Here is a 15,718-nt window from a genome sequence, read left to right as displayed (position 1 = left end):
TTCGGAAATTATTTTTTGGTCAAAAAATGAATACAAATAAGGGGGTTATGCTTTAAGAGCATCAGTAAATTGACTTCTAATACCACTGACCATGTTTAAAGCATAGAAAACTTCTGGACAATACCTGATAATGATTAATGGACAAAACAAATACTGTTCCAGTCCCCCAGTAAACTAACCTGTACTTGGGCCCAGTGTTGTTTAAGTTCCATAATGTTAAAAACAGATAATGTTGCTGTCCAAACAGAGACTACACATAAGCGAATAATTAGAAAAACGCTACTATGAAGTAAAGGTCATAAAGGGAGATAATCAAAACAGTGCATTTTATAGTACTCTCTATAATTATGCTAATCATACAGTCAAAACTATGATAAATACATGAGAAAACAATTATCAAACATTAGATTTAACAAGAAAATAGTATATTTTATGTTCATAACATAACATAAAAAATGTGGCAGCCACAGTCAAAGGCATTATGGTCCTTTAAATTGGGATCATGAAGTTCATTCAGTATATTTGTATACAGATTTTATTCAAAACAAAAACTTTTACTCAAGATTTTATTATGCCATGCATAAATCATAGAGTACATTGTGTTACTCTTCAGATAAATTATGAAAGTTTATATAGTTGAAAGTCATGGCCACATATCATTTATCCTGATAACCTGGATAAATTGTAGATCCAGCATACATACCACCCTTTCTTTAATTGATAAAACTGGTGATGTTATCTTTCGAAAGATTAAATGACCTTTTTCACAGAGGTATAGATATACTTTGATCTTCAAAAATGACCTTTGGGCGAGTTTATTAACTAAGGTGGATCTGGTTTTCGGATAATGTCGGCTGATGATTTACGTAAGGAATAGGTATGTAATGTAAGAAATGAACCGGTTTGCGATCAAAGACTGCTCAGCGTATTGGTAAGTGCGATTGCCCCTGATACATGGCATGCACACAACCTGTGGGTTCGAACCCCAACAGAATTTCTTTTTATTGTATTATGAATCAGAATTCAAAAAGTACGTAACATATTTTATTGCCTGGACTTCAATATTTACTGTTTTGAATTATTTTTCTTCATTTTTCCCATTCGTGCCCACCCGCTTTGCGCAGTAGGGAGAGCGTTTGTCTACGGATCGCGGGGTCGGTGTATGTTCTCCGTGACGATTTGATGAAAGACATTTTGTCTGAAATCATTCGTCCTCCACCTCTGATAATTCATGTAGGGAAGTTGGTGGCAGTTACTTGCAAAGAACAGGTTTTTACTGATATAGAATCCTGGAATACTGGCTAGGTTAACTGCCCGCCGTTACATGACTAAAATACTGTTGAAAAACGGCATTAAATCCAAAACAAACAAATCAGTTTTCCCATTCGTTTTCTGTTACTTTTTCTCTCTAAAAATTCCTTTCATATTAGAAAAAAAGTATTATTTCAATTCACAAATAAACAAGGTTATTCCCTCAGATTCGCTGGCAGTGTCTGTTTTTGAATCGTTCACTGAATTATCAACGTTAAAAATGACTTTCGTGTAAAAAGTTGGACATAGTTATCAAAAAAAAAAAAAATAGTCTTACTTTTCCGGGATTCAAACCCACACCTACACCTAATACATTGTATGCGACGTTTTCTCTAACCTACTGCGCCAACGTGACAAGTTTAGTACATCTGATTGGTTGGTGCCTTTTATGTATAAAATAGGTATTCAGTAAACTATAGCACCCCTTTATTAACCAGGTTTTCAACGAAAACCTGAGTTATTAGATTGGGGTAGATGTCAGTCGGGCGGGCGGGCGGCGGCGGCGGCGGCGGTGGCGGCGTCAAACTGGTGTTTCCGGTCAATAACTTTTGTTTCGGTAAAGATATTTGAATAACACTTGGTATTTATGTAGCTTATATCAAGACAAAGGCTGGGATTGATTTTGGGGTTTCTGGGGTCAAGGTCAAGGTCACTGTTACTTAAAATAGAAAAAGGGTTTCCGGTCAATAACTTTTGTTTCGGTAAAGATATTTGAATAAAACTTGGTATGTGTATAGCTTATATCAAGACAAAGGCTGGGATTGATTTTGGGGTTTCTGGGGTCAAGGTCACTGTTACTTAAAATAGAAAAAGAGTTTCCGGTCAATAACTTAACTTAGGAATGAGCTATCATGATGAAACTTGGTGTATAGAAAACTTATATAAAGTTGTAGCTTGGGATTGATTTTGGGGTTTCTGGGATCAAGGTCAAGGTCATTGTTACTAAAAATAGGGTTAGGGTTAGGTTAGGGTTAGGGTTAGCATATCTTCTACATGCATGGAGGGATTTTGATGAAAGTTGGCACAATTGTTCACCATCATGAGACGGAGTGTCATGCACAAGAACCAGGTCCCTAGGTCTAAGGTCAAGGTCACACTTAGAGGTCAAAGGATACAAGAATGAAAACTTTGTCCGGAGCATATCTTCTTCATGCATAGAGGGATTTTGATGTAACTTGGCACAATTATACACCATCATGAGATGAAGTGTCTTGCGCAGTTCCCTTCTTTAGAATTACTTCCCTTTGTTGTTACTATAAATAGCTTGTATTGTAACTTTTTCATTACTAGACGTAGGGAAAAATCGAGACCACTTTTCTGTAGTACAACATGCATGTTACATCCAATTTTGAGGTGTATTTTGACCAATCTCTACCTGGTAAGGATTTCTGTGTGGACTTACAATTTTTTTTTTTTGTATTTTTTTTTTTTTTTTTTTTTTTTTTTAAGATTAACTTCCCTTAGTTGTTACTATAAATAACTTATATTGTAACTTTTTTATAACTGACCGTAGGGAAAAACCAAGACCACTTTTCTGTGGTACAACATAGTTGTTACTTTCTAATTTTAGGTGTATTTTAAGGTATCTCTACCTGGTAAGGAGTTTTTTTGTGGACTTAGAAAAACAAAAGAATTACAATGATTACTAAACAACCACAAAATTAAAATTACATCTGCAAATACAGGTGCTAGAGTAAAGAAATTTGCTGTGACGGGCGTATATTGTGACATTCTGGCACTCTTGTTTATTCTTATGAAAAGTGTTGAAAACCTGGTTTCGTGGCATTGCCGCGTTTCTTGTTTGGATTAGTTCAATATTAAAAGTACATTTACGCCCGAATGCACAACGTATATCTATAGTATGTGAACTAAGGAAAGGTTGTATGCAGACTCAGCAAATCTTGAATGCAAACTCACTGAAGGTTGTATGCATAGGGTGCCTCTATGGCCAAGTGGTTAATGTCACTGACTTCAAATCACTTGCCCCTCACTGCTTTTGGTTTGAAACTTTGCTTGGGGTGTAGAATTCTTTTATGTGAGATAGTCTTTCAGCTTGCTTAATGCTGGGAGGGGCACCTAGGGTCTTCTTCTACCATCAAAAGCTGGAAAGTCGCCATAATTATGACAGTATTAAACCGAACAAAAAGAAAAAGGCAAACTCATTGGAGATAACATTTTGTTTGTTTCTTTTGGGTTTAACGCCGTTTTTCAACAGTATTTCAGTCACGTAACGGCGGGCAGTTAACCTAACCAGTGTTCCTGGATTCTGTACCAGTACAAACCTGTTCTCCGCAAGTAACTGCCAACTTCCCTACATGAATCAGAGGTGGAGGACTAATGGTTTCAGACACAATGTCGTTTATCAAATAGTCACGGAGAACATACGCCTCGCTGGAGGATCGAACTCGTGACCCCGCATTCTGTAGACCGACGCTCTACCTACTGTGCTAAGCGGGTGGGCTTGGAGATAACATATATTTAAAATCATGTTGAATTTGCAGTGCAGACATTAGGTTTACTGAGCTATTGTTGGCTGGAAACCCTATAAAGTAGCCTTTTTATATGACCTTACCCTGTCTAACAATCAGCAGTCAGACAAAAACTCTAGAAAATGGTCCATAGGAGCTAAGCATATTACAAGCGCTAAAATACCACATTGTGGACTAGGGAAATTGGACAGATGTGGGGATGGGATGGGGATGCCAAAGTAACCACATTATGCGTTTTGACCAATATAGTATATTTTGCACGTGCAAGGCATGTGCACCAATATGCATGGAAAAATGAACACTTTTGTTATTATTGACGAAAGTCCTACTAGAAAGATACATATCGTCGGGAAATTGACACAAGAGCAACGTGCCCAGGCTATAGGAATTATACAACAGAATTCAAAATCGGTCACTTTAATGAATTGTACTTGGGTTAAATGTCACCAAAAGAGCGCGAATGGTAGATAACCTACTATTAAGGGTTCTTGTAAATGAAAATAAGGTTAAAATGGAATTAAAATTGAAATAAAAAAATAATTACACATGTGTTGTAAATGTGTCCCGGCTTGCAACATTCCGACAGCTCAATCGCGTTGCTCTTGTGTCAATTTCACGATGATATGTGTTTTTCTAGTAGGACTTTCATCAGTAACGCCTAAAGTGTAAACTAACAGGTGCATGTTGGTGCACATGCCCTACACATGCAAAATATCCAATATTAGTCAAAACGACTAATGCAGTTACTTTGGTCGTTAGTCGACAAAAATAAATTAATAGTTAGCTGCAGTACCTATTCAAATGTCGGCATGTGAAATTTCATGTAAATACATGCATTATTAACAAAATAGTAATACATTAATTATAAACTGACCGATTAGGAATTTTGTTTAGTGTAGTTTTGCCAGTGTACTTAAAAGTTGTTTATTGGTTTCTATTTTTTCATATAAGACTAGGTAAAAATTATAGTCACACTTTGTTCTTAGTATATTTCTCAATTCTTTGTAACAAAACAAGAAGTTTGAGATATGCTGTAAATAATAAAATGAAATGGAACTTTATGTGATGTACATGTTTATGATGTCACAAGATGTCTGTGTCATTCTTATTTACGCCCATCGTCTGTTTCCCATGCAATGATTGATATTTGTTGCAAATTGAATGTTTCAGGGTAACAAATATCCTAGTATGCAAGATTAACTTGGCAGCTGATTATTTGTCAGTTGATATTTTGTACACCCTGATTACCTGGCTTGTTGTCATGCCAACAAAGAGCTTGTTGTTTGTCTTACAATATGCGAGACTTGTTGGTTGCAAGATCCCTCGGCCTTGCACTAGTATATCCATGTGTAGTTTCTCAGAAGATAACACGTGGATATTGTTAGACTTGTGTCCACAAACAAACGGTGTTCCGGAACCATCCGTTGCTATTTGAGTTGGTCGAAACAATGTTTTAGGTTTGTAGATAGATTTGACCTTGCCATCAATGGTCATACCCGTAATGGTGTTTTTTTCACTATCAGACACATATAAGATTGTGTTTTCTGTATCAAGAGCAATATGCATTGGAGAGGAAAACAGTGGTTTGCTTGTGTAATCCTTGTCAAAAGTTTTCAGAATGTATCCATTCATGTCCATTATCTGGATTTTGGCAGGGTTTATGTACGAAACAATAAGATTTCCTTCACAGTTAGTAATTCCATGACAGCTTTTCCCAACTTTGATTTCTGCAAGGATTTCTTCTGATTTCAGTAATGGTTTGAGCGGACTGAGACGCCTGTGCTTTAGTTTAGAAATGTTTATAATTTTGACCTGCCCTTGATCTGGAAATGTTACGGCTACTTTGTTTTCATCTGTTGCAGTCATATCCCAGGGACCGGATGACATTTTGTGCAGAGTAAAAGAATCCTTGTTATCTTGCAGATTCTGAAAGTATAAAATTGCACTGTTGTTGTAATCAGCAACTAGGAGATGATTTTCTGATGGTATACATAAACTTGAACAAGATAATGTTTTATTTTCCTTTCTTTTTGGTGTAATTTCATATTCGAAAGTTGCAGTTTTCTTATTTTCAGATATCCCCAATCCAGATTCGGGAATTTCAATGCAAAAGAAGTACTGGTTCTCTAATCCGAGACTTTCATCCATAAGACCTGCCGTCTTTGTCTGAATAGAGTATCTACTTATTTTGCTGTCTTCTTTTAATTCTTTAAGATCTTCTTTGAGCTTGTGTAAACGTTTCTCATTCTTCTTTATAGCAATGAACAATGTAGGTCTTTGACCAATTTCTGTTTTCTGCTCTACAACAGTTCTTAGTATTTTCACATCTGTTGACAAGTTTTTTTGCTTCTGTACACATTTTTGTAGTCTTTCTGCATCACGATTTTTAGTGTCTGTGACTTTCATTATAGTTTCAATGGTTAAATTTTCTAGATTCTGTTCTACCTTTCGTTTCTGTTCGTGGAGCTTTCTAATATCATATGCTCTCTGTTTCATCAGGTCATGTATAATTTTCTCCTTTTTCTCTTCAAAATGTTTAATTATTGCATGCTCGCGTTCTTTGAAGTTTTTTTTCATGTCTTCCTTGTATTTGTTTATGGCAGCTGTTGCTGCTTCTTCTAGCTCCTGTATTTCTTTAATGTTGTTATCCAATTCCTCTGATGTATCTGCTAGTTCTTTGGATACTTCATCAATATCTTCATTAAGATGTTTCAGCTCTGGACCATTCTCAATATTTTCAACAACTTTCGGAAGGTGATGAATATCCACACAACTTTTGTGTTGATTTATTTTGCAGATTTTACATGCTGTTTCATCACAGTTTGAACAGTAAAATTTTATAAGTGTATCTGTATGTATAGAACATTTATCGAAACAAAAGTCTTGCGGCATACTGTCTTTGTCAAGATGAGCGTGTTTAAAGTAAGTCCTTTTGTCATACACAAGACATACAGAGCAAAGATATTCAGTGCAGTCCACACAAAATCCACTTGCAGAAACTTCCTTGTTGTCATGTAATTTACATTGTTCACAATACATATCAGTAACTTCATCTGAAGTGCCTGTGATTGAAACACTGAAATTCTGTGGATTAAGTGAAGCCATTTTCTCAAAATAAATGTTGATTTTATTTATGCTGTGTTTTGTAGATATGTTTTCTCTTCACTGTAACCAATCTAGTATATATATAGAGAAATGTTAGTTCATATTTTATCGGTTTTGACACTATTCGTCTTCAGATATAAATTTAAAGTAATCATAGGAGGTTGTGATAAAGGCACTTATTTTGAAGCATATCAGAATTTTGTTACATCGATATAAGATAAAATATTAAGTACACCTAACATGTATTCAGTTATAGTGAAACACAGCTCGCTTCAGCATCAACGACTCAAGCATATTGGCTTTCTTCAGCCATTTCTTTTATAGTTTCTGTGTTCAGATCACTCAAAACCATTGATACCTGGAGCATTTTGCACATCCCTGAGAGCGTGGCTACTGTATTAAAATAGCTATGCATTTAAATTTAGATCTTGTTAACTAAAATAAGTACATTTTGTAAATTTCAAAAGGGTCCTCATTGACTGAATGGTTAGTGTTGCAGGCTTAAAATCTCTTGTCCCCTCACTGATGTTGATTTGAAACCTTGCTTCTGGTGTAGAATTTGTCATGTGAGGAATCCCTCTACAGTAACATGCGATATATACCGAATGAGATACATCCATCAAATTTAAAAAAGTGGTCTTCTGGCATGTGCACAGAGCGTCTGACTTTGGAATTTTTGGAAGAATACGTCTTTTCCTTGTGTGTAATAAGTGTCCACATAATTGTCCGAACCACAACGTCTTGCACATCAGTACAAATATGGGCAGTATTGTTCTTTATTCCAAAATCTACCTTTAAGTTGATACAAACGCATATTTCTGGGCAAGCTGATAGACTATAATGATTCCCGATTGAGGCATTGCCTTATTTCATATATTCCCAGATACGAAGTATATGGTGTTTATATTGGAGTCACTCATGTTCATTGGTTGGTCCATATATCTCTCCATCCATTTTGTCCATTCCATAATTATATTCTTAACCACTAAGAAGATTTTCATAAAACTAGCAATAATTGTGAACCTTTTCAAGTGAGCTTGCAGTGTGCACAACCCTGATCACTGATCAGAATTACATTTGGAGGTCAAAGGTCTAATAGCTTATCTTTGTGTCCGCACGATCTTGTTTAAACTGCTTGGAAGATTTTCATGAATTTCAAAGTAATATCAGTTGTTAACCTTACCAAGACGATGTGCAGAGCACACAACTCAGGTCACTGGTTCCAAAGTCAAGGACACATTTGGAGATAAGAAGTCAAATAGCTGAAATGTGTGTCTGCTGAGTTATGGCCCCTGACTTTGTAAAAATTGGTCATTTTAGTGTTGTGTCGCGCATAGCTCCAAAAGTATTTGATGTAGACTCACAAAACTTTACAGGAATGTTGGTCAGCATGTGCAATTGTGCACCTGGGGTTTTGCGTCTGGATTAATTCAGTATTGTAGGAGTTATGGCCCCTGACCTAGGAAAAAATTTGTGTCCTTTGTTATGTAGTGGGGGTATCTGTGTCATATGGACACATTTCTAGTTAATCTTAACACTGTTGCCAACAGCCACAAAGGACGAACACTAACAAACTTTTATATTTGTAGGGGACTTTATTGTCACTGTAATACTCGGTCAAAGCCATCCAGCTGGCTTACGGAAGGTCGGTGGTTCTACCCAGGTGCCCGCTCGTGATGAAATAATGCACGAAGGGGCACCTGGGGTCTTCCTCCACCATTAAAGCTGGAAGGTCGCCATATGACCTATCATGTGTCGGTGCGACGTTAAATCCAACCCAAAAAAAAAAAAAAAAAAAAAAAAAAAAATACTCGGTCACTTGTTTCAACTTAACTGTCACTCTGATCAGTATAGACCCTCTTATCTGTGGAATTCACATTTCTAAGTATAGCTTCACAGTCATTGTTTTAAGTTTGGTATAATTTCAATAAAAGCAAAAGAAAATTGAAAGCTGGAAACAGTTCTGATATGATAAAGTGAAATAATCAGGGTTTCTATCAGCAAGACATTTTCTTCTTCAGGCTGCTCAGAAGACCAATGATGACTTTCAAGTTGACGATGTTTTCATTAGCAACGCAAACAGGAAACAGTCTGAGTCTATACAGGAACAGAGAGATAGAGCTGCTGCTATTCATGGTAAGTGTTGCACAGTACAGGCAACAGGAAACTACTGGTATGTCTATATAAGAACAAAGGACCATAGGTGTTCCTACAAGTGACAAGTGTTGTCCAGTACATGCAGTAGAAAACAGTTTCCATACAGGAAGAGAGACAGAGCTGTGGATAAATATGGTATGCATTGCCCAGTATAGGCAATAGGAATTTGTCGCGATACAGGAGCAGAGCTGCTGTTTCTAGTAGGCATTCCTCAGTACAGGCAACAAGAAACTGTGTCTATACAGGAACAGAGAGGTAAAACTGCCTCTGTACAGTGTAAGTGTTCCTCAGTGTAGGCAACAGGAAACTTTCTGTTCAAGAAGAGATGGATAGAGTTATTGTTATATATGATGAGTGTTGCACAGTACATGCAACAGGAAACTATATCTTTACAGAAACAGAGAGGTAGAAATGCTGCTATGTATGGTAAGCTTTGCCCACTTTAGGCAACAGGAAACTGCGTCTAGACAGCAAGAGAGAGATAGAACTTCCCCTGTATATGGTAAACCCACAAAAATTTAAGTCCAAGAAAGAGAGTTGTTTCAAAATATAAAAATGTATATGAAAATTATATGTGGTCACTTTTCTGTCAAAATTTCAAGTTGAAGAAAGGCACTTGTTTCAAAATATATAAAAATTATAATTATGTGTTCACTTTTCTGTCATGTTAATCTTTTTGTTCTGGTTTTTTCAGAGCATAAGAAAATGGCAGCCTCCTTGGAGAAGTGTCGGTTCTGCTTTGGAACTGTGCCAAAGCATCTTATTATTGCCATAGGTACAAAGGTAAGTATTATGTCCTACGTAAACTCACTTGGCTTGAAACTATGTACAGATATATAGCTCCAAAATAAAACTGTTATACATTCTGTATTGTTTTGATAGAAATTACATATACTATGAAATAATTTACTTTGACTGGCATAGAATTTCATGATTTCTTCCAAAATAACAGTTCTGTAGTGACATAAATTTGTGGACTTCACATATGAAATAAAGCTTAAATATATTTATTTGAAATTACTCGAAATGAAAATAAACACACATTGCCTCCTCTATATGTTTAATAATTACCTTGTAAACAATTCTATCATAACAACAAATGTAACAAAATAAAGTGATCATAAGTTAAATAATTAATAACTTTTTATGTCAAAAATAAGTAACCTCCACAACGGGACCGGGTACGCCTGAGGCGCCTGTCCAGCTGATGAAGGTTAATGAACTTAACTGCCTTGCCAACAATTCTGAACATACTCAACAATAAAAATTAAATATGACAAAAATAAAGTTATCCGTTAAGTAATTAAAACCTAATTCAATCTTAAATACGCAGTAACATTTTCAACGAGACAGGGTAGGCACAGAAGCTCCTGTCAAGTTGGTTTGAAGGTTCAATTCCATTTACATAATATTATAACAAGATGGGATAATATTATAATAAGATGGGTTGTAACGGCCGCTCTAATTAAACTTGATAGGGTAAGCGCGAGGGCTCCGACCAAGTTGATGAAAAATTCACTCGACGGGAAGGAGACCAAGCGTGACATGCCAGTCAGTCCGAATAATCAAAAATCATACCTTAATGGAAAATATGTAACTGCAACGCAATGCAACAACTTAAACAAACTAAGGTTAAATACCAATTGCGGTTCACGTTTGCGTCTATTATGACAACGCGTGAGCTAGATCAATCAGGCTTACAATAATGTTAAGTCAAAAAACGTTTAAACTGATACCGATTAACGAATCTTAACGCCTGGTCACCTTCCAGTCGATAGAATTTTCCCGCCACAATAAATTTTCAGAAATTTATCCCCCAAAATTCTTATCGATTGGAAGCCATGTTCTTAGAAATATAATCTTTTAAACACAGTTGCCAAATGCGATAGCCCAGCCCTGCAGCAAATATAAAAGATTGTATTTACCTTATGATATCTTTTAGCACGCAGAATCTTTCTTTCTTTTTTTTTTTTTAATTTTTATTCATTTATTTACTTATTAATTCATTTATTAATATATTTATTTTAATTATTTTTGTTTTGTTTTCTAATAATATAAGATGTTACTTTCTGTTCAAAGTTCCACCAGAATACTGTCTTCTAATGTTAAAGTTGTTTATTAGCAAAATTATCCACAAAGACCCACGGTTCTCTTCTTGACTTAAAAACATCTAAGAGGCAACTGTTGTGGCAATGAACTGTCAATACGCTACTTTTAGGATGATAACAGTAAATCTAATGTTTATTTTAAAACGACATATTTATTCTGTACGCCCTTACAGAAGAAAAAGGCCTGCTGCGTACTCTTGCTGTGTACATACAGCGTATATGATGCGTACATGATGTGTACTGAAATCAAGGGCTTTAAATAGTTCGCAGGATATACACCGCACATACACCAATAGTACGTTTGTAGTACACTTTTGACATGCAAATGAGCTCTGCCGCGTACTACTTGCTGCGTACATGCTGTGGACTACATAGTACACAGGATGTACGCTGAAGGAATTTAGTATGCGGGAAATAGTATGCAGCATGTACGCGGCACATACACTTTTCACGTGCAAATGAGCCTGCGGTGTACTACCCCTGCGGTGTACATGCTGTGTACTCCTGGCCTGAGTCCTGCGGCGTACATGCTGTGTACTCCTGCTGCATACATGCTGTGTACTCTTGTGGCGAAACTGCTGTGATAATGTAAATTCCTTACCCCACCAACTTTCGTATGCAAATGCTGGTCATTTTGGACAGAAAAAAAACAGAAAAAAGATAAGTGACATGCATCAATAAGTATTTACCCTTACCAAAATAATGTAGATTGATGTTATCAAATAAATTAGTATGCTTTTCTTCATCCACTTTTCAATGAAATAAATCAATTTTTGTAGCATGTAATTTGGTAAACATTTGAAGAAAATGGTGTAACTGCATCAAGGGGAAACAACTTTAATGCAACTAAATATAAGTGTTATGATTTATTATAGACGATGTGTGTGTAATTTGTATTTATTTTGATTAAAATCCATCTGAGAACAATCTAGGACTGGAATTATATAAGCATTTATACACTTTTATGTCCGTAAAAAGTAGCGCGCCAAAAAATTTTGGATTGATTTTTTCCAATGGGGTGAGCGCAATTAGCCAAAAACGTTCTGAAAATATATGAGCGACAAATCCGATGAACAACTTTTTAATTTGGTGAGGCCTTAATGAGTTAACATAATGAGCATTAAAGCCTTTATAAAACATGATAGAATGGTGTTTTGCTTAAGAGTATTCAAATAACAGTGAGAGCTATTAATTCTTCTCATTCGGGCACTGTTGAGGCATTATCTTGGTAATTATTTCATGTATTACAAAATGTAATGCAACGAAGTTCAAATAAGGCTTTTCAATTATCCAAGTTAGAAAGCTCCAGGATTAATTCAAAATGAAAAAGAATATATTTTTACACTGCATGCAAGGTGCAGCTCAGAAATCACTAAGATGTAAGCTTCACAAATGAACATTGCAAATAGTTTGGCAAATTTTCATTGTTCAGAATACCGGAAATCTGAACTATTCTATGCTATTAAGATAAAAGTTACTCGGAAATCAAGTTCTTGCTTCCAAAAAAAAAAAAAATGTACAAATCCTTCCTGCATAAAGTGTACTTCAGACTTTTACCTTAAAAAAATTCAAAGTATAAACACCAAAAGAAAATGAACAACTCCCTCCTGCGTATATGAAGTTTACTTCAGACTTTAACTTATAAAAAAAAAAAACTAAGTATAAATGCCAAAAGAAATTGCACAAGTCTTTCCCGCGTATTTGAAGTGTACTGCACAAATTTCAAAGTATCTGCGGTGTACATGCAGTGTACTGTTTTCTTGTACAAGTCCCTCCTGCGTACATGCAGTGTACTCCTTAAATTTTCAGAGTCTGTGCTGCGTACTTGAAGTGTACTAGTGACCTCCTGCGTACATGCTGTGTACTTGTCGAAATAGTACGCGGCATGTACGCGGCATGCGGTGTATGTAAAATGTACTCCTCTGGCGTACTACTGTGTTCGCGGCATATACACAGCAAATACGCAGCATGTACGCCACAGAGGCTTGCTTCTGTAAGGGCGTACACGACCGATATATAGGTCACGCACACACCTGTTTAATATAAACTACACGCCTCGTTGAATATTCCATGTCGATAAAGTAGAATGCTTGACATGTAACCGTTTACTCTATGTTTTTAAATTGCTGCCACTTATTCATCATTAAATATTTTTCTATACTGGTTTTTTGTGTTTTCCGGCCAAAAGTTTGAATTTTGTGCATAAAGAGTTTTACATGTATTTACGATAAAAACTAAGTAGTTATTTATGATCGCGCCATATAAAATTTCACATGTAATCCTGTATAAAATCAGCTGTTTTTATGTAATTTTGTTGAACTTTCTGTCAATAATTTATCAAAAATGCTATAGAATTCCAACTATATTTATTCTCTAGCGGTGCTGTAAGTTTGAGGCCATAATATTAGATAATGAACTTTACACGCATGTTTTTTATGTACCTGACGCCCAAATTTCGCGTGAGCCGTTTAAATAACTAATTACTAGTTTCTTTACTGTTTATTTACTTATACATCTTCACTACTACATTTTCCTAATATTCACTGCTAAATTTTCCTATGATGACTACCTCTTTCATACCCAGTTGTCCCGGACCGTGCACCAACCAGTATGTACTTTTTGCCGTCCGATAGTAAACCCGTTCATCCTAGATTTTGAACTAACCTTACCATAAAACTAGGTCAATGTAGTGATTCAGTTTCTATGGGACGATACTAATAGGCGATATAAATGGGCCCGCAACCCTTCATGCTTCATCTTCCTTATTTCTTTCTGTATTATACAAGAATTCAGTGCAACCGAGCAAAGATTTTTTTAATTCGAAGCAATCGAGAATAGGAAACTCTTGGTTAAAACCACCCATCTACTTTACCGTTATCACGTGCATATCGTTTCAAAGCGTTTATATTAGCTGGTGATTTGAGTTAATTATCCGAACTGAAAAACTCATCTTTGTGACCGCGATGTTTGAAGGAATTTACTTGCAAAAAAGAGGATTTTTATACCATTATGCCGCCACACCCACTTTGAGAATTATTATTAGCACATGGAATATTGCTACTTATACAGTTATTAGAAAGAACTACATCAGAAATTCAAAGAATTTGTTCAAAGTCAATAACAATTGACCCACCAGAATAATCCTGTAGTAGTCTGTTTCCTCTGTTGTCAATGTCACCAGTATTGACTGTTCGACCTTCAGGTGCCACAAGTTCGCCAGCAGGCCTGCTTTCAAGGTTACACTCGTCGGCTGTTCATTTACGACGGACCTCTCGTATTACGCCTGTTCTCTTCATTGTCGGCTGTTGTCAGACCAGCCCGCTTCTCTTATTACAACCTCTCAGCAAGCGTAGAGAATTAAATTCTTTATAAAATTGTCAACTCAAAATTGTCAGCTTTACATGTACTCGCTCAGCCAACGTACAAAAACAGACAGAGAGCTGCACGAGAATTCTCAGCTTTTTATGCAAGTTTGACAGACTGTTTACCGATATCAAATTTAACTAGCTACAGGCTTGTATAAACTCGGGTACCAATTTATAACGATAAGAGTGAGGGCGTATCGGTTCCATAGCAACGGACGTGACATTTGATTTCTCTAAAAATAAATCAAATTATTTTAAAAGAAAAATAATTTTTATTACGGAAAATTGGTTCTTTCAATTCAGTTTCACGGATTTTCACAGTATCACAAGTTTCAGTAAATATAACAATGCTTGACACAAAATCTGGTGTGGCATTTAACAAGTTTTACAACATTTTACAATGAAAATTATCTGATGTTGAAATGTGTGCTGTTTTAGATCAGTTACATTATCTTGTTTTAGAATGTGTTATGTTTTAGAAATTAGTTTACTTCATGTTTAAATGTGGATGGATTTTCTACCTCTCATTTCATTTTAAGCTTTCATTGTGTCCCCTTTCACCAAAGAGGGGTATATTGTTATACGCCCGATAGGACGTATTATGTTATGATGCTGGTGTCCGTCTGTCCGTCCGTTAGCAATTTCGTGTCCGCTCTATAACTCTTGAACCCCTTGAAGGATTTCAAAGACACTTGGATTAAATGTTCACCACATCGAGACGATGTGCAGAGCGATGTGTTTCGGATGGCTGGCTTCAAGGTCACAGGGGTCAAAGGTCATATGACTTTGTTTTGTGTCCGCTCTGTAACTCTTGAACCCCTTGAAGAATTTTAAAGAAACATGGCAGAAATGTTCACCACATTGAGACGACGTGCAGAGCACATGTTTCAGATGGCTCCCTTCAAGGTCAAGGTCAAACTTAGGGGTCAAAGGTCATGTGACTTTTTTTCATGTGTATATTGCACTGCATTTTGGTGCTCCTGTTTTTATTTGGCAGGTCCCTTTTTTGTTCACTTACAATAATTTTTTATTGAATTACTTCCCTTTTATGTTACCTAAAATAGCTTATTTTGTAACTTTTTTTATTATTGGTCATAGGGAAAAACCGAGACCACTTTTCTGTGGTACAACATGGATGGTACCTCCAATTTTTAGGTGTATTTTGACATATCTATACCTGGTA

At 36.0% G+C, this 15,718-nt stretch overlaps 1 protein-coding gene and 1 long non-coding RNA gene across 2 annotated transcripts in view; both read left to right on the top strand.

Moving 5' to 3' along the window:
- LOC128557136 (CWF19-like protein 2) overlaps nucleotides 1-15,718 on the top strand; it is a 65,421-nt gene that overhangs the window by 45,247 nt on the left and 4,456 nt on the right. Inside the window, exons 12-13 of the mRNA XM_053543948.1 lie at nucleotides 8,927-9,041; nucleotides 9,757-9,845. Coding sequence (XP_053399923.1) covers nucleotides 8,927-9,041; nucleotides 9,757-9,845 — 204 coding nt within the window. The remainder of the gene's footprint in view (nucleotides 1-8,926; nucleotides 9,042-9,756; nucleotides 9,846-15,718) is intronic.
- LOC128557143 (uncharacterized) lies at nucleotides 1,875-2,658 on the top strand. Its single transcript, XR_008371060.1, has 2 exons — nucleotides 1,875-1,959; nucleotides 2,099-2,658. It is a non-coding gene; the product is annotated as an uncharacterized LOC128557143 (long non-coding RNA).

The sequence above is a fragment of the Mercenaria mercenaria genome, chromosome 5 (genome assembly GCF_021730395.1).
Source record: "Mercenaria mercenaria strain notata chromosome 5, MADL_Memer_1, whole genome shotgun sequence".
Classification (NCBI taxonomy): Eukaryota; Metazoa; Mollusca; class Bivalvia; order Venerida; family Veneridae; genus Mercenaria; species Mercenaria mercenaria.
The sequence above is the reverse complement of the archived record's forward strand: the minus strand, read 5'-3'. Positions and strand labels throughout refer to the sequence as shown.